Source organism: Mastacembelus armatus, chromosome 19 (genome assembly GCF_900324485.2).
Source record: "Mastacembelus armatus chromosome 19, fMasArm1.2, whole genome shotgun sequence".
Taxonomy (NCBI): Eukaryota; Metazoa; Chordata; class Actinopteri; order Synbranchiformes; family Mastacembelidae; genus Mastacembelus; species Mastacembelus armatus.
The window spans coordinates 18006982-18030482 of NC_046651.1; the positions used below are offsets into that span (position 1 = coordinate 18006982).

The window sequence follows — 23501 nt, forward strand, 5'->3', positions numbered from 1 at the left end:
CTGTGAAGACATTTCCCATCACCCCCCATCACATGATTTAACATTTCTCCCACTCATTTGTGTGTCATGTCCGGAAATTTTTAATGCTGTAAATAAATCGACCTCAGGATACAATTAAAATCTGCCCGACCGCCTCAGAGCCAGTGTTTTGAAAACAGAAGCACACACAAGTGAACGGACAGAACAAACCAGCCGCGTTTGTTGTCACCGGCTGACGGCACTATCGGCGAGCAGAGGCTGCTTCCTCCTCTCGCAGCCACGAATGACGTGATTTATTTTTTAGCATGCATCAATTCTTAATAGGTGTCACTTGCACTGGCTTTTTGCTGACTGAGCAGACGAGCATGAGCCAGAATTTTCCAGTGACACTGTAACTGTGTCTTTTTATTATTAACCATGTCTCCCTTAAAGAAACACAACAGCAGCTGTTCTACAGCCGTGGATTATTAAAATATTATCAGGAGCAAAAACCTGTAGGGTACAAAACACAGAAAATGACAATTTAGAAATCATGTTCCACAAATAAGCTCCAACAACCCCCCCCCCCCACGATGTGAGTGTCACAGGAGCTGCCATTAGTGTCACAAAGGGAGCAGAGTGAGGAAGGTTTTTTTTTTTTTCATATTCATCTCGCTGTCCCTTTGGCGTCCTGCCGTGGGGCCAACACGAGCAGCCTGATGAGTATTAATTAAGAGGAAAGCTGAACGCTCCTGCAGACAGGTCCAGGACTGAACAGGAAAAACAGCTTCCTTTGTCCCTGAAGCTGTTGGCTGTTATGGGAGTAATTAGTATAAATCATAGTGGCATTCCCAGTTTTATTTATTGTGGAGTATTTTCCTGTTGTATGTTCTCTATACAGTTCATTCTGTTTCATTTATTTTACTGTACTCTGCATGCAAAAGGTTGTTGACCGTTGACGTAAAATACAATCCCTGCAGTAAAGACGCCGAAAAAATCTATTTTTCTAACCTTTGGACGGAGGAGGTGGGGGAGGGAATATGGAAATATGTTGTTGAGGGGCCACAGACAGAGGGAAGAATGGGTTCTACAAAATATCAGCCGATTGTGGCTGAAATGCAGCATGTTGTGTGTGCAAACAAACCTGAGGTGTATTCATGATTTCTGCTATATAGGAGTGTTTGCAAACTGTGACGTGACCAGTGACAATCACAGAATATAAATCATTTTCCCCATATAAAAATAAACACTGCACACGTTAGACATAACTTTAAGTCCTTTCTGTTTTGGGTCGTGACCCAGTTTCAGTCTTGTTTTAAAGTGACTGTCATTAATTTTTAACTCTGGTCAGTGGTGGAACCATTGAAAGCCTCTTTTAAAAAAAAAAAAAAAAAAAAAAAAAAAAGTCAATTTTTGTGTTATAGGTTATATTTTATTTTCATATTTCTATGTTGTTGTTTTTTTGCCTGTATGGTTCTACCTCCTGAACTCTGGGTGGAATGAATACTCAGATGCTTGAGTGAAGTTATCTCATAAAATGTATTTTAAAATATTCAAAGTAAAAGTACTCATTAGGCATAATATCCAGTTTTACAGTGTTTAAATCCTGGAGGCACAGAGGTTCAAAAATATGTTTTTCTAAACCTGAGATAATATTTTGCTCAGAGCAGTTTTTAACTTAAAGGTAAAAGAAAAAAAAAAAAGATATGTATATTTTTTGAACTTCAGAGACCTTTCTTCTCATTTTTCATTTTCCCAACATTGTGATTCTTATGAGTGAACTCGGGTTAATTCTGTATCTCTAATTTCTTATTTTTATTTATTCCATTCAATAGTGTTTTATCTGTTGCCTCAGCGTCTCTGTGCTGCTGTAAAGTCTGAATTTCCCTCTGCGATCAGCAACATCTTATTTTTTTAGATAATTATTTATTGACTGTAAGACAAGACACAAAGGTTTGAGTATTTATCAGTTCCTGCTGCACTCAGAGGCAGAAGGTTTATGAGCCTATTGTCTGCTGGATGATATCAGGGCTCAGAGTCAGTGCTGTGTGTTTATTTCCAGATGAGCATGGTTGTAATCTAAGACTTCCTCCCTTCCTCTTCCTGATCTGACTGTGTTGGTGAAGGTGAACGGTCGTCTACAGCTGGAAATCTGCTTTAGTTCCCCTCATGCTCGTTTAATCAGACCCGTGATCAAACTCCTCCCAGTGTTACATCATGTGCAATTGCAAAGACAGGATGGAGTCTGAGCTCCCAGGCTTTAAAAAGCATATCATGCATTTTCATTTGAAGCACCTCCAGGCTCGGACGACTGAGCTGTCGGTGCAGAAGATGAAATGTGTGACAAAGTTCTTGGATAAGTTGAAATCCCTTTTGTTAATTTGAACTGTTTTGTTCACTTCTGAACTAAACTCAATAGGTGCTCCTCTAATATCTCCGCTGCCTCCTGTGCTCAGCAGCCTGGTGCTGTAAACCTTTAACCGGGGACATCACAGCTGCTTTCAGAGTCCAGTGCTAAAAGCTGCTGATTCAGTCTGTGGGACTGTCGGTCCATTAAACTCAGTTCAGCTGGAGGATGCATTGTTAACGACGTGTTCATGCACGTAGTGAAGACGTGCACTGGCTGCATTTCACTGAGAATCACCCACAACAACACATGCAGCAGTTTACATGGCTTGACTCTGTAGTATTTTGCAGTATTATAGCCTAATCCCTGATTCCACAATATCCTTGAGCAACGGACTGAACCTCAAATTGCTCCTGATGATTAGTACAGTGGTCGCTGCCATCTGTGTGTGACTGAGAGGGGCAGAAGGAAACACTTAAAGTGGATTTGACTCAGAAATATCTCACATCGCTGAAGGTAAAGATGCTTTTTTTTTTTAATGCATCCTTCCCCTTTTTCCTCTCCAGTTCCACAGGACTGAACAGAAGCATCGGCCTTTCTCATCCTCATCATCATCACACCAGCAGCAGGAACATTCCCTTAAACACCTCACGCTCTGTGAAGAAGGTGAGTAATAAATACCGATCCCCACTAACCTAATGCTGCTTTTTGCTGGTCGCCACCTGAACTCCCTCCCTGTCCAAGCCGCCGTGGCCCACAAACACAGATCGTGCATAAACGCCATCCTGTGGAGCTTCTATTTATTATGTCTCTCTCTGTGCCCTTTCACGCTTTTCTCACTCCCCGGGGTGTCTCGGGGATCGATAACAGCCTGGACTGTTCAGGGCGCTAAGGCCTTTCTGCCGTTAACGCTCGGTTTGTTTCAGTTTGTCAGAGTAACCGGTTCCATGTGCACCGCTTGCCCCTACAGCTCTCCACAAGACTGTTTTGGGTTTCACAGCTTTTATTTCCATTTGTGGGGAATCGTGCCCTAGTTACTGCAGGCGTCCAAACCTTTTATCAGCTGCGGGATTGAGATAGAAACGTTTCATCCCGTGACTAAACGGTTTCTGAATAAGAATGAGAGGCGCTTTGAACACGGAGGCTTGAGCACACTGACGCTGGTGACACATGGACAATGTCTGTGGGATTATCAGCAGACTGGGCCCAACACTCACCTCAAACACAAGAAGAGGAAGAAGGCGATGAGCAGAGCCACCATTGAGATGCAGTGACCCAGGAAGTTTATGATCACAGCTATTTGGTAGTGCATCTTGCCTTTTTTCTGCAAGGAGAAAAGAAACACAGCATGACTTTTCTGGGAGGCTCAGATTTACAGAAACTGTTTTCTGGAAGTGAGAAGAAGAAAATCCTCTTTTATTTCTCAATTTTTTTAAAGAGCTGCCTCCTGCTGTTCAATCAGCAGGAGTGTTAAGACTCAGATTTGAAGCCCTGGTTCTTGGCATCATTAAAGTGTAAATTATTTATAGAGTGTTTATTCAGTTTAATAAGTGAATGTCAAACAATTTCAGAAATTCTAATATGAAGTCACAGCAATAAATTGGTGCTTTTTATGTTGCAGCCCTGGACAGATAATGAGCCACATTATGACAAAAGGCTGCATTTTGTCTCATTATAGTCATTTGGCATCTAATGGCAGTGGTTTGGTATCTTCTATTTCCATCTCTTTCTGTTGCTGCTGTGCGTCTTTGTAATTGTTTTGTGTATTTCACTCTGGTCATTTTGTGCCTGTAGTCATGCGGTTTATTTTTGTGGACGCTTGTGGTAGATTTTTATCTTTCGGTGATAATGTGCTGGTGTTTCGTGTCTCGTTGTTGCGGCTGTTTTAAAAATGTTAACATCCACTTTTTATAGACCCCTGGTCCTGCACTCAATAGGCCTGATCATTAATTCCTCCACGATCAATATGTGGAGGTTTGTGAGCGTGCACACACTCACACATTTGTTATCCACAGGAGGCCTAATGCAGGAGCAGAAGGTTCTACATAGAACGTCTTCCCCTGAATCAGAACCTACTGTCTGTGACTCACATTTCCATTGTGATGGGATTTCCTCCACAGTACCAGCAGTAATCTGCGCTGTAAGTGGATTTATGTAACCTACTGGCGTCTCAGCCCAGATTAAAAGTGGGCATGTTTAATCCCTGCCCCACCCACCCTCAAACACATCATCAGTCCCATTCAGTATATTCTGGTGCAGCAGCTCAAACCTCTAACTCTGTCTACAGATGGACGGACGGGGGTGTTCATGACGTAAACACCAGCTCTTTCTTTTTGCCATATGAGAAACTAACAGTGACAGTCTCATGTACGTTTTAATATTAAGGTTTGACTTATAATTAAGGATGAAACAAATGCATTTAAACGACATCAGTCGTTCCTGTGTGTTGCATTATGGGTTGTTGCTAAGCTAACACGCGCTTTAGGTCTGTTTACAGTGGGTTTTTCAGGTTAGCTCAGTTTAACCTGCAGGAGTTTCTGAAAGGTTGTGTAATGGATTTTTCCTGCCACTGAGGGAATAAATTAATGACTGCAAAGGAGTCAGTAGCATCTCCAGACGCCTTTACTGCAGCTCTGGACCAGGAGAAAACCTGTCAAACGAGACTGAAGTCTGAAAAATGTGTCGGTCTGAATCTTCAACAGGAGAGAGTCTCGGTGTGATGTGGGTTTTCCTTATTATTCTAGTTCACTTCCATTATGAGGAGTCTCTTCTCCTGGGATTAATCATTTGTTTGGATTAATTTCTTTTATTCAGACAATAAAAGAGAGTCCCATAGGTCAGACTAAACTGATTACACAACTCCTTTGTTGCACTGAATTAATGCTTTTTGCTGATGAAAGTGAAAGTGCAGCTGCTTATTTCTGATGTCAGTTTATTAGGTACACCAAGCTACAACAGACACTTACTGTTCAGTTTGTGCTGAAACTGTTTTATTTATTCTCAGGTGGACAAAACTTTGGTCAGTGGGAGATTTAAGAGGTGTTTTTGCTGTTTTTTGACTTTTTTAGAAAGTCAAAAAACAGATTAATCCATAAAAATAACTGGCTGCCCTGGTTTCAAACACACCGAGCCACAGTCCATGTTTTTTAGGGTTCAGCTGAAGCTACTTGCATGTGGCAGTTACATACTTTATAGTATTGTTGGTGTTTGTCCCAGTGAAACCAGCCCAGTATGTAACTACCAGGCGGCAGATTGCATTTTTCCACCAAACAAGGACGGTAGATTCTGTTCCCTTTTGTCTTTTACAGCACAGTCGGGTGACGATTTCAAAGGTACAATGACAAGACAAATGATACAGCAACCCCTTTAGACTTTTAATGTACATATGACATGTGGGAATTAATTCTGACCTGAAAAACTATGGATCAGTCCCGTAATAGACACTGCCTGGGGCAGGAGTGGCCACGACATCAGGACATAAATCAGGAAAACAGGAGGTTTTAAAATGGATAGCAGAGCCTGAGAGGAGGGGGGTGGACGACAGGAGGATAATATAAGACCCACCACCACCAGCAGCACCAGCTCTCACAAACTGTGCAGCGACCAGAACTCGAAAACCAAAAACCGACTCGCACTCCTTCTGTAAGAAACAACAAAGACCCTTATCACATATTTGAGGGGGAGAAAACTCGAGCAAGTCCCAGAAGGAAAAGAGGATTTCTTTCCCTCAGACAAATTTGACTCGCTCAGCTTCTCCTCCCAGTGGGACCACTGAGCATCTGATACAATACAGGCTGAGCTTTAAGGAGAACTCCTCTTTCCCTGACGCCAATCACAGCCGATACCACCCGGTGATCTGTTGCACGGGTGCAAAAGGAAAAATTTCAAACTCACATTTTTTTAAAAGGTCAGACACTTTATATCCATCTTCTGCAGGGATCGATTAGGCATCAGTCGGAGTCTCGGACAAAACACTAAATGAAGGGTCTCAGCCCACAGCGTGGCTGTGCATGCTCAGTGATCTATAGCACTACAGCTGTGCTGCATCTGGCAAATGACAGGGAAGTGTGTGGACAACAACCTTTAGAGAACGAGCTGATATTTTATATTGTTGAAAAGACCAGAACCACCAAAGACCTGATCCTAGTAACGGGTCCGGGCTGATAAAATGGTTAAAAGCCTGTCGCACTGGCTGACGTCTTCCTTTTTTTTTTTTTTTTGTTTTTTACCCCAAACACAAACACAGCTGTTTATTTAGACTCAGTCCTGGTTCTTCAGTGATCCAAATGAGTCTGCTGCTGTGCTCATTAATGTCTGTTTCCGTCGTCCTGTTCCAGAAACGTGGGGACTGAAATATTACCACAGAAACAGCACAATAAATGTAGCTACGCTGCTTTACATAACAGCAACCCTGTCGCTCTCTAGAAATCACATTTATGTCTCACCACAGTGTTTTCCCAATATGGTGTGGTGGCCAAAATATTATGTTCAGAGCAGGAGGCACAGCTGGAAGGCAGAAACATGTCAGAGCACAATGTTTGGTCCAACTCGCCGTCACTCAAAACCCTTCATATTATTTACTTACTTAGAAATACAAGCACTGAGCATTGTTTACAATACCTGGCCTGTTAGCATAGTGTGGCTAATCTAGCTAACATTAGCATTAGGTCAGTGTATAAAGTGCATTCAGGATGTTTAGGATCTGTTGACGATAAGTAAAATAAAGACATAAAGACTGCAGTGTATTAAAAATGGAAACATCCGGACACAAATGATTATAATATTTATGAAAAGTCGATTATTTAATATTCATATGGTGTCACATGTTTCATCACAGTTGTTACAGCCTGATTTGGGTCAGCGTGTTCTGTCTGAAGCTTTGTCCTGCACTCAGTCGTAATTAAAATCGGCGCTCGTCACCATCACATCTGCACATCACAATGCAACATGCAGGTGGAGGTTTAAAAAGAAAAAGAAACTGCATCGTGTGGATGGATGAAAATCTGGAGCAGCAGTGTCGCACCGTGTTTTCCCAGCATGCTCACATCACCAGAGGACGACGCTGTAATTCACTGAGTGACAGAGAGGAATGGCTGCAGGTTGATTAGTGGATTTAAGCTTCCGCCTCCATATGAAAGCAGCAAAATCAAAACACTCATTGTGGTTTTGAAGCAGATTCCTTCAAGTGATGCTCTTGGGCATTGCCTGGTGCATTCAGAGTATTTTTAGCATTTTACTAGTGTCCTTTTATGGCTGCAGGCTCTGAGAAACCAAACCCTCAATCCATATTTTCTATAAATAAGCCTCAGGAATCGTGGTCCACAGCCAACCTCGGATTAGCTGTTGGTTTTTGATGAACGTATGGAGCCGTTTCATGCTCTCAGGGTCTTCAGGGAAACACTCATGAATCAGGAAACATGCACACACACCTCACATGCTGAAGTCTTACCTCTTCGTTAAGTATGGCCTTACACATGGAGTAGTTGCCCTTCAACGCCCACGTCCCATTTGCAAGACACTTCCTGTAAACGCTGTCTGCACAGAGAGCAAGAAAACAGGACAGGAGGACGTTAGTGTTGTTGTTATTATATTTTCTATGTTTTCCAGCTTGTTGTGGAGTCATTTCTTGCATCTTTTGGATTATACAGGATGTGAATTCCTGTTCGAGTCACAGTGGCTCTGTGACCTTTCCTGCTTTTGAGACTAACAGGGAGGGATATCATTAGAGTCTTATAAGCTGTGATTTTTCACACGTTTGCTGTGAGGGCAGTCTACCACCCTCTGCATAAGCATTGTTATTATCTTCACAATTAGAGCATGAATCACCTGCGTTCAGCCTCCACTTCACCAACATTTCACACACAAAGAAAACCACTGACCCACATTATCCCGGGGGTCGAGCTGTTCACAATCAACATGGCAGGCGGCAGGTCAGGTGGTTCTTCGCATGAATGGGTGATGTTTGACCGTTTTACTTCAAGCTGGGGTTCTATTAAAATGGATATTTTTAAATTTTCAATCTCTGTCTCCCCCTTTGAATCAGGCGAAAGACTCCGACTGGAGCGGAAACAGAGTGAACAGTAAGAGAATATTTATTTTCTCTATAAAATTAAAAAAAACATCATTTCTGCACATTGCTGGATAACGCAACCCGAGCAGCAGGGGGTCGGCATGAAGGCTTTGACAAGTGATGAGTAAAATTACATCTTTCCATGCGGGCCCACTGTATCAGAGCACACATTTCTTGCCAGAACAGAAATGAAATAATCTCAGCAAATTTCACATTTGTCACTTCACATTTACTTTTTCTTAAGATGAAGGAAATGAAATTCATCACATAGGCCCATCACAGAGGAATTGAAATACTGCAAATGAGGCAATTTAAAGTTGAAAGCAGAGATGTCAGACTTTTTTCTTCTTGAGGTATTTTTTACATCTGCAGAGAGAACAGGTGAGACTGCTGGATCTTAGCTGGAATATAAACTGTTCAAGGCTGACGCTTGAGCTTCAGTTAATTTAATAAGCCCCGTTAAAATGAAATTGGTTTTGGCTCCTCCCATGTAATATGGTTAGGAAGTGGAGTGATTGCTGTTTGTGGCAGCTGCAGCTAGAAGTCATGCAACATAAAACAAATTCAGCAAAGAGTTTTTCTTCAGGTCAGACTCCCTGTCAGCTGCCGTAGATTTTGACACTCGGCAGTGAAAACACGTCCGTGTGTGTCAGCCGGTTAATCACTCCCCCCATGTGGAAACCCTCTTCACTCAGGTATGTGGACAGGTCTGACCCTGATCTCAAGGAGGGCGTCTCCACGGGTCATTAGACACCTTTTCCAGTGACAGTGGAGAAAGTGAAGTTTGCTGAGCTGTCAACATTCAGAAATAATGAAACGCAGCATAAATAAAACAGTCCTTGCTTGTGTCTATTTTAGGAGACGGTTCCTACTTTGCTCTCAGCCAGACATTTAGCCAAATAGTCGAGCAGGTTGAAGCTGAATCTCTGCCAACACCTTTGATTTTTTTTTTTAAAGTATTTCTAATCGGTTTGGTGTTGTGCTCTCAAGTTAAACACAATAAAATGAAGCATAAAGATTTTCCACAGAGGGAGGAGCCGTGGGCAGAATCTACAACTTCATTTACCTGCAGGTTTGAATTATACACGACCTGTTTGGTGTCAAAGACCGGACGATTGTTTTTGCAGTAGCGCTTCAGCCAACAAGCATCCAAAGTGTGCACACAACTAAAGGGACTTAACATTTCACTGAGCGATAATCAGACACCTGACATTTGGAAACGTTCTGGTTCTGTTCTGACATTTTAAATTTGTCCTTTTTGGAGATTAGCTCTCTCTTGTTGCGGAGAACGAGACAAACATGTATCAGATGTGAAATATTGTGCATATGGCCTGAGATGGACTTAAATACATGTTCTCATAATCAGACGTTTTTTAAGGGGAGGGTAAGAGATAAAACGGGATTAGGTTGCCTGAGGCCAATACTGTGAAATGAGCTGAGTAAAAATAGCATGTTGACAGTGTAAGGGGGCTGTCATCCCCCATTAAGATTACCTAGCCTGTGATATTCCCCAAACCCCAAATGCAATCTCCTAGAGAGCTTTAATACTGGTCTGTTGACAATCATGTCAAAGTCAAACGTTAAGATTGACAGTGTTCTGTAATAAACTGACCTTTTCAACAAACGGCATTTACAGTTTTGTTAATTAAATTCTTAGACATATCAGGATTTGGTCCGAATTGGATTTTAAATTTCCTCATTTCACTTGAGAAAAGCCATTTTTCTTCTATCTGACTTGAAACACTTGTTCTGACCAAATATTTACCAAGTGCACATTTAAAAACTGTCTTGTGCGTTTTCTAAGAGAAGGTTTAGAAAGTAAAGGATTGCAGGAAACAGCAGATCCCTTCATGCAGAACCAAAACATTTAAGGTGGAAAATGTCTGAGCCTGAAATAAATGATTTCAGGCACCAGGTCACAGAAAGATTTCTGGCTGTTAAACCACTTCACTCAACAACAAAAGATAAAAATGTTTGAAAATATTTCTTAATTACTCGTTAGTCATAGTTTAGTTTTACTGTTAGTGCTGCAGCATCTTCACTGAGAATGAGAAACGTGGAGTCAAGACTTGGTTCAGCTTAGAATAAAAACAGGAAACAGTGACTCTGTCCAAAATGCAAAATACTTTTGACAACAGGATCTGTCCACCAGCTTCACAGAAACAAAACATGTCGACTGGATAGAAAATGTTTCTGGAAAAGTGTCAGAAATAAAGTATTTCCACACATTTCTCTAAACGTGTTGAACTGTTCCTTTAATGAGAGGTCTGAGTTAATACAATGCCTCGACTGGATTCTCCTGTAAATGAAGAAACTGTGTTCAGGCCAGTGTTCCTGTGGTTAAACGGGACCAGAGGCCACGTTCTGAGCTTTCTGGGAAACATTTGTCTCGCACCTTATTAAATGTACAGGCTGCACGTTCAGTCGCACACGTACGGTTTCAGACGTTCATACATGATGTGCAGGTCCTTTGTGATGCACCTTGCTCAGACTGCAGCGCCACTCACAGCATCATAAAACACCATTTGCTCAGGTCACAAGCTCAAGGTCCCCAAGAATCTGCTGATGCTGCCAAACTGGTGGTTTTCCTGGACTTATTTCCAGCAGGTTTGTCTCAGGAGCATCGTAGAAGATGCGCAGGGAGTTTTATTGCTGGAAAAGGATGCATACTCCGTAGTACCTACCCATTTTAATCTTTGCTTAGTGACTGGCCATTGTTGTTTCCGGATGGGTGTTAAAAACAGCCCTGGGTGTGTGCCAGGTCCTAAATCCTGCCTGTGGAAGCAGGATCTTTAGGAACATGTGGAGAGAACAGAGCCTGCCCTCGGAGCCTGGTGCTAAATGATCGACTCGTGCGCCGCAGAGCCACAAACGCGGCTAAAAACACAGAACGGAGACTTTGCTGTAATCGTGCTGCCTACATGAGAAAGCATGTTGACCCACATTTAGTCAGGCTTGCTTAGCATTTCAGCACATGGGATCAGTGGCTGCAGCTCAGCAGCATCTTCATCCTGTGTGCATTTGGAGCAGGGCTCTAATTAAAACCAGCCTCAGCAGGGATGGAAATAACATTATTTACACTAAATAAGAGAAAACCCCTGGAGTTTCTGCTGCAGAACCAAACTGACTGTACATGGAAGCTCCTGGAAGAGAGGATCAGTAAAATTCACTGTCAGGACCATTATACAACCTTCAGCCTGTGTTATATTATTAGAAAACAAAATAACTTGAAGGAAGCAAATTCTGCAAATCATTCAATGCATTTAGCAACTATAGCGAATGTAGAGGAGGACAAGGACAGTATTTGCCTCTGAAAAGCGGCAAAGCCGACTATAAATTTAGAAGCAATTTAGAGTCACTAATCAACCAAATTGTCTTTGGAGTGTGGGAGGAAGCCCAGACGGCTCCGTCGGTTTAATGAAGCCTGATTTAATCAGGTAGTCTCACTGAGGTTAAGAGAAACCTTTGTGATCACAAAAACAACACAAGCAAAGCACAAGAGTAAGATTAAACTTTCCAACAGTCCCCACGAGTAGTCAATTAACAGAAAATCCATTTGCAGCTATTAATGATCAAAATGATCCAGAGCAGGTATTTTACTGCAACTTTCCACCTTTGCCTCGATTACCAGGGTCAGGTGAGCAGTTGTACCTGTTTTTCTGAAACACTTCATGGGAAACGCCTGCCGCCACCGCAGCTTCATTAAAAGACGAGCGCGTTAAACTCATCCAACCTGGAGACTGGAGCTGCTCTGGTGCCAGTTCCGGCTCACTGCCGCTTGGTTCTGCAGAATGAATAAACCTCAAGGGTTTTTTCAGAGGATTGTGCAGCCTTTTCTGAAGCAAGGCCTAGAGGAAGAAGGATTATCTGCTGTGGTTACTCTAGGCTCATGTGAGGAGGAGAGTTTTACAATACAGCCCTGGATTTACACTAGAATTTGATTGTACGACTCGGGTACCAATGAGATACTGTGAGGTGGAAGAACTAGGGATCACCAACTGGGCATTTTAGGGGGAAAGAGAAATAAAAAATTGTTTTGGAAAAAGTGGGTTAACAAGCTTTTTGTTTGTGTAATTAGGTTTGATCAAGATATTTTTTTTTTATCACGAGTTTGTTATGTTCACACCTCAGAGAAACATAGAAACTGTCCACAGCTGCAAATCTGACAAAGGCGTGTTTGTTTTCAACTCCAGCGCGCCCAGTACATGCTGCTATATTCTGTTTTCTCCTACGCATTAAAAGATTTTTAGTAAGAGAAATGTGTATTTTACATTTCACTGAAAAACTGATGTGTTGCTGTTTAATTACACAATAAACAAAGGTTTGTTCATGCCTTGTTCATGTTTATTTATGTTTATTTATGTCTTGTGTTCTTCCACTGCAGCTGCATTAGTGTCAGTGGGAAGTGGTCAGTGTTTTATTTGTTGTCGTACAACAAAAGTGTAAAACCTGGACAGCGTTTAAATAGTGTTTCTATCTCCCCATCACTTTTATCCCCTTCCCTTTTGTCTTCTCTGTCTTTTGATGTTACCGTCCACACGCCCACATGTATTCATGAATTAATATTCAACGAATGCGCCGCCGCTTCAGCTCATTCAACAGAAAGATGCACTGCACTCCCGGTGAGCGAGCTGGAGGCTGAGCCAGGGTTTGCCACCCGACTGATCGCGAGCTCTTCTTTAAAATAAACCCACCCCCTCCTCTCCGTCCTCGGCGACACAGATCACGAAGCCCACACTTTGAGAAACACACAGCACAAAATCTGGCAACAAACGGTGAAGGGGTTTCTACGTGGGGGAAGACGAGCATCGACGCAGGCTGAGTCACGGAGCAGAGCAGGGCGTGCAGCGCCACGGGCACCCGTCAGGAATCAGGGGCTGAGCGGTCTGGACAACGCCCCTGGACATGTGTCATCCCCCTCTGTGCAAATGTTTGACAACATGCTGGAATCATGTCAGACAGCAGCACAGACATGGACGAGCTGGCATTGATGAGCATGTGCTGGTCGCTGCACGTCCAGGCTCCAGGTCTCAGCAGGAACTGATCTTTGACTTTTGAGATCAGGCCTGGTTTTATTTCCTTTTCCCTCCTCATTTACTTTTATTCTCCAGGTTTGAGTCCATTCTCTGACATTTGTCTCATGCACTTCATTTTCACTTTCAGGTTCCAAAGGCTTTTAATAGTTTTGTGCCTCTAATCGAGACAATTGGACAGTCTGTGAAACATATGCAGCTCAGATTGTTGGTTCTGTTTCCTCTGAGACGAGTGAGGGAATAAACAGAAGTGACACCTTCATTAGGTTTTAAATAGTCACACAAATGAAAAAGATACTGGGACTCAACCTTCTGAGAGAATCACTATTTTTACCAGCTCTTCATTAAACTTCACCTCAGCTGATAGTTTGCCTTCCTCCTCCTCCTCTTCCTCAGCAAAAGTGGTTCTTCTTCTTCTTCTATGCTGCCACTTTCCATCCAGAAAGCCGTGTATCCCACAGCTGGACCTCAGCTTGTGTCTGTTTGGACGTTTTCCTTGGATCTTTTTCCAGCTCCGACTCTCCTTCTGTTCTTGTCACGGCTCATTTTTCTTCTTCATGTCCAGGGACGTTGGCTTCACTCCCGCGGACGTTAATCCTGTTAGTATCAGCAGCTGTGGTCACTGGAGCTGCTTGGAGCTGCTCTGAGGCCTTTACCTGGACTGTGCTTTTGTCACAGCTTCTTTGATTCAAACCATGCTAAGCTAAGCTAAGCTAACTGCTGCCTATAGCTTTGTATTTCCACATAAATCACAGAAATATTAATCAGAAAGTACTTATTTCCAAATGTGTGGTACTTCAAGTTGTAGCTAACAAACACTTTATCTTCCTAATGTCATTTTTATAAGTGTAGTATGATGAAGTGTCTCTGTTGAAGTAAATGTACTTTGTTACTTCAATCCTTAAACTCTGTGCTGCTGCTCAAAGTACATTTCAGTGCTAATACTTCTACTTTTGTGCAGGAGCTTGTATTTAAGTAGTTTAGTACTTTTACCTAAGTAAAGTATCTGAGTCCCTGGTGGTGTGTCTCTTTGTGGCTCTGGGTGATTTCTCCGTCTCTTCTAACACGACCGGTTTGACGTATTCACATAGAAAAGACGCACCGGGTGGAACAATGCAAACACAGTAGCTCAGCAGCTTAAGTCCAGGATTTGTCAGGATCTAATTTTGGAAATCCAGCCTCTTTCCAGATTCATGGAGCTGCTGGTTCATAGAGCTGCTATTCAGAGCAGGGACACGTCCAGACGTCAGACACAATGGATGTCGGTTTGCTTCTCTCAGCATTTTTAGCTGCAGAGTTTATTTTTAGAGAAGATGTTGTATGTATCCGTCACAGATATCTGGGCTGCAGCCCTTAGAGGTCCCCGCTACACCAACCAGGCCTGTCTGAATAAAGTTTTGTACTTTTGTCTCGTGCAAGTGGGTCAGGGTGAGTCCTGCATGTTCACATCAGATTCACTTTAAAATCTTTACGTCCCAGATCTTCATCAGACAAACTGAGCTCTGAGCTCCACGCTAAAGCCAATTATTACTGCCCTAATACTACTCACAGTACTACAGTACTCTGGCTGCTTATACCGTACCACATGGAGAGATGTTACAATAGTTTAGTTTGTAGCTTTACTTATTAAGTATGACTTTTTGTTAATTATGTCAATTATATGTCGTTTATTATTATTATTGTAATGATAAAACAGAATCCCATCTGACAAACTGTAGACGCTCCAGCTCTGCACAGGGACGACTTTTATATTTTTACTCTGTTTCAATTGGGATAAATCAGAAATGATATAAAGCAAAACACCCACAGGTTTAGGAAATCGTGTTGGTGTGTTAATATTTACTGGCTGACACTGAATGCTCGGTGTGGCATTTAGTTCTGCAGGTGTTTGAGTCCAGCGTTTGACCTGATGATGGCTCCATATAAAGACAGAGGTGATGACTAACTCATTAAAATTCATCGTGAGGGGAACGTCTGAACCGAATTTCATGACGATCAGGTCTGGACCCCAGTGATGGTGAAGTGGGGAGGTGGGATGTGTTGTGACTCCTCTGAGCTTCATCACACCCATTTAATGCCTTTTGCTCACATTAGCTTCCCCTGATTGTCACAACATCCTGATAACCTTCTGCTTCCAGCTCAGAGTGATGAAAATGGAGAATTAACACGGAGTAAATTGGTGGCTAACAGGAGCCTGTAGGTTGAAGTGTTCGTCTCTGGAATAAACAGCACTTTCTGCAGAGAAACAGCCTTTTAGAAACGGTGGCGCTAATGAAATGACAGCACAGAGCTCAGGTGTTTCATTCCTCCTGTGCCTCTTCTGACCTCGGTGATGAGAAATATCAAATGTTTAATATTTATTAATAATAAATTCCTTCTAAAAATACACCGTTGTCATGCTTCATTTGTCATCTCCAATCAGCAATAATGGACCAGCCTTAAATGTTTCTAAAGTAAACAAGTGCTCAGCCTGTACCCTGACCCTTTCTCTGTTGACCTTCACAGGGGTTGGGCTTTTTTTAGGCTTTTAGGCGAAGGTTGAATGGCGATTGTGTTAATCCTGAAGCGGTGTCAAATTACCGGTGAGCTGCTGCTGAGTTTCTTTGTCTCGAGTGAATCCTCAAGGTCCTGTGGGGCTTTGGCTGTTCAATTACCAAGAAACCCTTTTGCTTTTATCTCCTAAACTTAACTTAATTTTGTTTACTCTACGTCCCTTGGTAATGTTTGTATTACCTTCAGTGCTGCAGCGCCCCAGATAGATACACATCACCGACTATAGATCCATGTTCGATAGGAACCGCTGCCAGGAACCTGTTCTGTGGTGTTTTTTTATGTATTGTTATTATACCTCCCTGCAGTTTGTGTGGAAATGGCACTGGTTATTATAATTGCCGAGCTCTTTGAGCTCTGCCATCCCTGGAACATTAATTTCAAACATTAATTTCACCTTCCTCTGTAAAGACGGTCCTGCTCCCTGACCTCAGGGGAAACTGTGGTGCAGAGCAGAAATCTGGACCACTTGCCTACTTTCATAAAAACCCTGAAAGATCCGATCTCAGAGAGCAGGTAACAACAGGTCATTTATTTGATCCTGGGCTGCAGATCATGTGTCAGCAAGCAGGTTGACTGGTGTTTACTAAAATTAAACACAAGTAATCTCCTGCTCCTATCATGTGGGTATAAAAACATATCAGAGACTTAAACAGCAGATTTTAAATGTTTTGCTTTGTGATATCGTCCCATGTTCTCCTTCACCTGTTGTCTCATAAACATCATGCTCTTTTGTTCTGGCCTTCCATTGTGGATTTTCTGCACAGTCCTAGTTTTGTGTGCACGTTTCTTTGTGCATCTCCTGCTGATTTGTATGCTCATGCTAATTCTGTGTACAGTTGTGTAAACAGGGTTTTCCCAGGGGAAGGTGAGGAGGAGTGAAATCAAATTAAATCTTAAACTCATCTTTAATCTTTGTTCCTGGTCGTGCTGACGGTGCTGACTTACTGGTGGTGTTGTATCGGACGCCGTAGAACATCTCCGGGCAGGGTCGCGACACCATCTGGCCGGCGCCGCTCCTGGGCCAGCAGGTGCCGATGCCGTCGATGGAGGTGTCGCAGTAGAGGCCGGAGCCTGTGGCGTGGGGACAGAAACGTCAGACATGCAGGACCACACACTGAGCAGGACCACATATAAGGCACAGTGAAATTCTCCAGTGTCTCTCGCACTAAGTTGTGCAGCTGAATAAGCTGTTTGTGTACACGGCTTTTTAATGTTTACTCCTGTGCTTCGCTTTGCTTTGCTGAGCTGAGCATCGTCCCCTGTGGCACGACGCCTTGTCTATTTCCAGCATTGTTCTCCTCTTTGATGTTAGTCCTAAAAAATCTGAGTTCAGACCAAACTTCTTTACCACGTCGGGGTATCCCACGTCAACCCTGCTTCGTAACAACTGCACAGGAGAAAAGAAAGTGTCCAACTCACCGCTCCCCTGACCCGTGGCATTGCTCAGGGTGTGGTTCCAGGAAGAAGCCAGGGACTGCACTGCAACCCAGAAGGAGACGTTGATCAGAAACCTCAGCTTTTGTTTGCTCAGTTTGAAGAGGATTTGAGAATCTCATTGGTTTCAGCTGAACAGCGACACAGGGTGAGCATGAAAGGGCAACAGTAAACGCTGGTGACAGACCTTTCCCCGAGCAGCAACAGCAACAGCGGCAGCAAATATGAACGCAGACGTGGCCCGCGGGTCAAGCTATTATTTCTGCACTAACTGGAGAAGATTTAGATACAAAGATCCGGACACAAGGACGTTCTGCTTCATTTAAATGCTTCAGATGTCTTAAGCGCTGCTTTCACTCTAATCTGTGGTGAGAAAATCAATCAATCAAATTAAAATATGAAATGAGGACAGACTGCAGAGGCTGTGGAGTTCAGCCGAGGTTACTCAGGGTTTGTGTAACATCAGGTCCAGGCTTGGACAACAGGAAACACATCTACAGGGAAACTAACTACACTTCCCCCCAGAATCTACTTCAGAGCGTTGGGATCTAATGCTGATCTTTGTTCAGGTTCCTAAAACAGCATATTTACATTTTCCTGCCATGGATCTCTGGTGTCTGTGTGTTCTGTGTTCTGTCTGTGTCTGAGAAACGAGCAGAGCTATGGGACATTGTTGTGGAGCCACAGACTTGACTTTGGCTCAGGAAACAGCTGTGTCATCTCCTGCCAGATGTTGTTTGCTCCTCTTAACCCCAGCAGTTATATACAGCAACCACCGTGTTACTTTGACGGTTTGGAACTGGTTTTACTGGGAGTCTGGGAGTTTGTTCTCTATGCTTTCAGCCTGGACAGGTGGTTAGTCCTCTGACAGGGCTAATGCAGTTACACAGCAGGTGTAAAATACTGCAGAACCCGGAGTTGAGCTGAGGTTTTCAGATTGCTGGGGCATCATTAAAGCCTCAGTGTGAGGTGGAGCCAGTTCAGAAACGACAGGTTTGTTGTTTTGTTGTCCAGATAGCATCCTGTAGTCTTTTCATAGAGGGACAGTACAGAAACTGGGACGTGGGTCTATTGACTTTGAAGTCATTTAACGTCACCTTTGACTGGGCTGTGCAGCTGATTGATTCACAAAGCAATGAAATAACTTCTGTATTCATGAGTACGAGGTACGTCTGTAGGTTTAGAGAATAAACCTGGTCATGACAGGAGGCTTATCTTGGCTCATACTCCAGGTGTAGATTTAAGAGATGCAGGTTCAGATCTGTGCACAGTGAGAGTTGCATTATGGGAAATGGAGTGATTTTGGAGCTTAAAGATCAGGTTGTTTTTCCCTCCGCTGCTGCAGTTTGAGCATTTTGCTAAATCGACCCAGTCCCTTTTAATCCTGGTGGTGGCAGATCAGAAAATACCCACGGGTCCTTTTTATCATTTAGCTTGGACAAAATGTTTTCAGACCTGTCGTTACCATCGGTTTTCACTGGAGCTGGTTATTGTTTTGAAATTTAGATTATCAGTAGGAATCCAGGCTGTCAGTGCCGACAATAAAACTGTACTTTTTCAGCATCCTATTTAATGTTTGTGATGTTTCCTGGTAAATAGTAAAGGGCAAGAGTGATTTAACCCTTTAAAAGCTCTGCTTCACTCACTGCTTCATTTCTTTTTCCAATCAAAGCAGAAAGCTGATTTTAGTGCCGTAATGAGCAGCTATGACTCAGAATCGGTTCAGGCTCGTGGCTCCGAAGTGTTTTATACCACAGGCCTCATTTTCTCTTCATTCTGCCAAAAAAACACAACAGCTGGGACAAAAGCAGACGGACGTTCGCACCATGTTTGTGCCTCTGTAACCCTGGTGCAGTTTCTCTTCTGCTGGATGTTTTGGTTTCAGCAGAGACCTGGGTAATGAGCAGCACATTTGAAGGACAGAAAGACTTTTTAGTTCGGGCTCATTATTTTTGAGTCTGTGCACAAACACGGGTGGTATCTGGTTAATAATCTGCAAAAACAACAAACATTCTCCAGCTGCAGATTCTCCGGAGTCTTTGTCGAGAACATGAACTCACCATATTATGAAAAAGACTGAACACTTCACCAATCGGTTCAGAAATAATAGCTGACATGATAAATAACTGTTACAGCAGCCCTGTGTGGAAAACCAGCCCTACTCAACGCAAAGACAAGTAATGACATAATTACACAGAGAGCTGTGCAATTACCTGGGGCATGTGTGAGTCTCACCTGAGGCAAATAACACCAAGATCAGTGTGTTTATTCTGGGGCTGTGCTGGAGTTGAAAGTATTTAATGATGAGTAAATACTACTGCACTCCCGCTGACTGAAAGAGTCACATGGAAACAGAACAAGAAGAAGGAAAGACAGGAACATTTGTTTTTCTTCTTATTAACTAACTAACTAACCAACGAAGCACAGGACATTTAGTGTTTCCAGATTAAAAAAAAAACACGGAAAAGGTTAAAAATCAAAGTGATGTGTAGTGACGCTCGTACTTGGAGAGAACAGCCTTTCAAAGCGTGCACAGTTGCTGTAGCTGCAAAGGTGTTTGTCTGAAACTTACCTGAGAAGTTCCCTGAAAGCATCAGCAGAGCTTCACACGTCAAATCGGCTCCAGAGGCCGAGGGCAGGAGGCTGACGATGGCAAACACCTGCAAACAGGGAGGTCAGGCTTTAATCACAGAACCAAATATGAACAGAGAAATAACACTGTCCTCTGTGCTGCCGTTTCAATCTGATCCTTTAACTTGTGTCTTGTGACCAGTACAGATGATTCACATCCTAACAGCTCCACTCTCCTCATTGGGATCACTTTGTATTCATGCACTCTCATATTTAAGAGTCAAAAAACATAAAGAAATAAGTTGCTGTCGCCTCAGGGGGTTGTAGTCTTGAATTCAAATCATTTCCCTTTGTGCATCAGGCGTGTGGTTGCAGACTTGGAGGCGATGAAACACTAAATAATGCGCATAATTAAAAAAACTACAGTAGGCAGCTCAGGGGTTATGTGCTGGATCATCCTGTGACATAAGGATCCAAGTGTTTTTGGTTTGTTTCTCCCACAGCAGGAATAACCGACAGCATCTGCTGAGGCAATAGGTGCAAACCATATATGGAGCTTGATCTCGGACGGATTTGTTTTGCTGTGGATGAGTGACTCTTGGAAAAAGTCCAAACCAAGGCGGCAGGCAACACCAAAAAAAAGAAAAACAAACAAACATCCAGGGAGAGTGTGCCTGTATGTTGTGTGTGTATATATGCCTCAGCAAACACAGTCAGCCTCTATCAGTGCAGTTTTATACGTGTCCACCTCCTTCCAGGTAATTACAGCAGCACAACTGACAGCACAAGGTAGAGGACGGGGGAAAACAACCTGGGGCTGCTGTTGATTCTGCTGCTTCGCTTTCATTCAGGTCTGAAGCAAAAAGCAACGACACAACAATGTAGAAACACAAATACACAAGTAAAACTCCTGGCTTTTAAGGTAGAAGTACTATTAGCAAAAAGTACTCCAACTGTTTCACACGTGTTAAAGGATTATAATCACTGATGCGTTCATGTGTGAGGAGCACTGGTCTTATGACAACATCTCAGTCCGGCCAGCCAGTAAGAAAAGTCTGGATCCAGGACTCTTTCTGGACATTTTGGTGCCTCAGACTTTAAACGCTTTAAATTAAATTTTATTCGGTTTCACTGTGTCATCTGTTGCGACTTATCCTGGTTTTGCTCAGATTCTGGATGTTCCACAGAACAAACCCTGGTTATTAATATCTGGGCACGATTGTCTTCAGAGATGTGTTCGCTGTCACACACTGCTCTGCTCACACCGTCCTTTGCAGCTTCACTGCAGCACCCCCACTGTGAAAATGTTAGAAACTGCTGATTTGCATTGACAGCAGGTTGAAATTTCTTTCCACTATTTATAAAACAATAAAAACGTCAAGGGCTCAGTTTAATCCGAGTAATTATTTTTACTTAATGCTACTTTAAACATCACCCCCGCTAAGTTTGGACCACTTGATCCAGTTCAGGGAGGCCGGGGCCTGGGGCCAAGTCCAGCTGACACTGAGTGAGAGGTGGAGTCCACCCAGTTTATCACACAGAGACAGACCAACACTCACATTCACACCTACAACCTGCTGCAGTGAGGCGACAGAGCTAACCCACCACCCCACAGTGCCGCCCGACAGATTCAGCTTAATAATAGGAAATATAATCAATCAATGATGATATAGAATAAGTTCAGACTTTATCAATGTCTCTGGGGAACTAACAGGCTTTTGCTAACTGGCAGTGGTGGAAAGTATAAGGCACATGTTTACTTAAGTACAGGTCTGAGGTATTTGTTCGTTAAGTACTTCAATATATGCGCTACTTCATCCTCGGACTTCACTACATGTCAGAGTCAAACCTTGGACTTTTTCCTGCTCTACATTTACCTGATAACTTTAGTTCCTTTTCAGAATCAGATGGTTCCAACAAAATACAGACTGATCATCAAACTTTATTGATCCCTGGGGGGAAATTCCCAAGATACCCAGCAGTATGGAAAGTACTTCAAATTACAAGTATACAAGGTAGGTAACGTCAGCTACCCGGCGGTATATAAAGTACTTCAAATTAGAAGTATACAAGGTAGTTAACATCAGGTACATCAGATACATTCATGTGTAATGGGCCATTCTGCACAATGAGTACTTTTACTTTTGATACTTCAAGTAAATTTGGATGCTGGTACTTTTGTACTTTTACTGCAGTAACATCTTGTAGCAGGACTTCAGTACTTCTTTCACTACTTTACCAGCTGCTGAGTATTTCTACACTGTTGTAAGATTTACTGCACATCTGGCTGTTAAATACTACTGAAGTAGTATCTCCTTACAGCTCAAAGGCAGTACCTGCAGTACTCGGTTACTCTCCTGACATGTGAGCTGCTGTGAGTGTGCGGGCCCGCATGGTGTTGGATCACAACAACGGGGACGCGAATAGAAACCAGCAGGTTTCACATAAGGGTCCGGGTGGTTCTTGACTATTCTTAGTGCGGCAGCTCCTCACACGGGGACGAAGTATTTCACCCCAGGAACAGGACCAGCGTGTCCACCTCGTGTCTTTGGTTTAATCAGGACAAACCTCTACAGACCTGATATGTGGTATTAGTACACGTTTTACTCCAGAGCCTGCAGGCTTGAAGTGACTGAGTGCAGTTGCTGCATTAACACTCGTTTCCAGCTGCACTATACCTCGAGTCAGCATCAGCATTTCAGCCGCGGCAGCTGGTCTCTGCGTCCCCCAGAACCGTTTTCTCAGACCATTTTAACCCCAAGTCCCGAACCTGGTTTCGGGGGTTTACAAATAAACAGGTAATTTGCAGATTCGGCGCTGATTTGAACTAATATGATGCAGATTGATAGGACTCGGCGCTTCCACGGTGCAGTCCGAAAAACCCAGTGTCTGTTCAGGGTTTCTGTCCTGGTTCCGACCTTTGCGCTGAGGAAAAGGTGTTAGGCTGGATACAATTAAATAAAAGTAAGATAGAGACAACACCCGAAAGTGGCATCTGGGTGGGACGACGGTGTTAAATCCCTTCACATCAAGATTTATTATTCCCAGCTACAGTCGGATCAGATGAGACCGAACCGCTTTCATTAAGATATTTAAATTCAAGGTCTAAATCCAAAGCGAGAAAATGAAGCCAAAGCGCAAAAGGCGCAGAACTTACCTGAAAGAAGCATTTGCGACGCATTTCCAGAAGAGGATTTTCACATCATTTCCATGTGTGTCATGAAACGTCTTCTTCTGACTCGCAAACTGTTTTATCCGCCTCCCTGCGCCGGAGCCTTTCAGTTTGTTTGTGCCAAAAAAGTCGGAACAACACAATTTTTTGATGATGCCAAACAAATATTGTTGTAAATGTCAACAGAGCGAGTGAGGATGAAACCAGGTGTCCAGATGAGCTGTCCAGATAAAACCCATGAAGCAGCTGCAGGTGATGGACCGTCGCTCGGTTTTCAATAGTCCGCACCGTTACAGGACTGGAGAGACGCGCACCATCACACGGACGCTGCCGTACCCTTCAAGGCCGGTCCGGGACCAGGAC

The 23501-nt window shown here is 43.1% G+C and overlaps 1 protein-coding gene across 1 annotated transcript in view; it reads right to left on the bottom strand.

The window, feature by feature from the left end:
- The window catches only part of LOC113135421 (corticotropin-releasing factor receptor 1-like), a 34265-nt gene extending 11014 nt beyond the window's left edge, over positions 1-23251 (bottom strand). Inside the window, exons 1-6 of the mRNA XM_026315455.1 lie at positions 23124-23251; positions 19968-20055; positions 17381-17440; positions 16907-17032; positions 7755-7840; positions 3523-3629 (exon numbers count right to left, since the gene is read on the bottom strand). Of these exons, the coding sequence (XP_026171240.1) occupies positions 3523-3629; positions 7755-7840; positions 16907-17032; positions 17381-17440; positions 19968-20055; positions 23124-23147 (491 nt within the window). The 5' untranslated portion in view covers positions 23148-23251. The remainder of the gene's footprint in view (positions 1-3522; positions 3630-7754; positions 7841-16906; positions 17033-17380; positions 17441-19967; positions 20056-23123) is intronic.
- Positions 23252-23501: the final 250 nt, after the last annotated feature.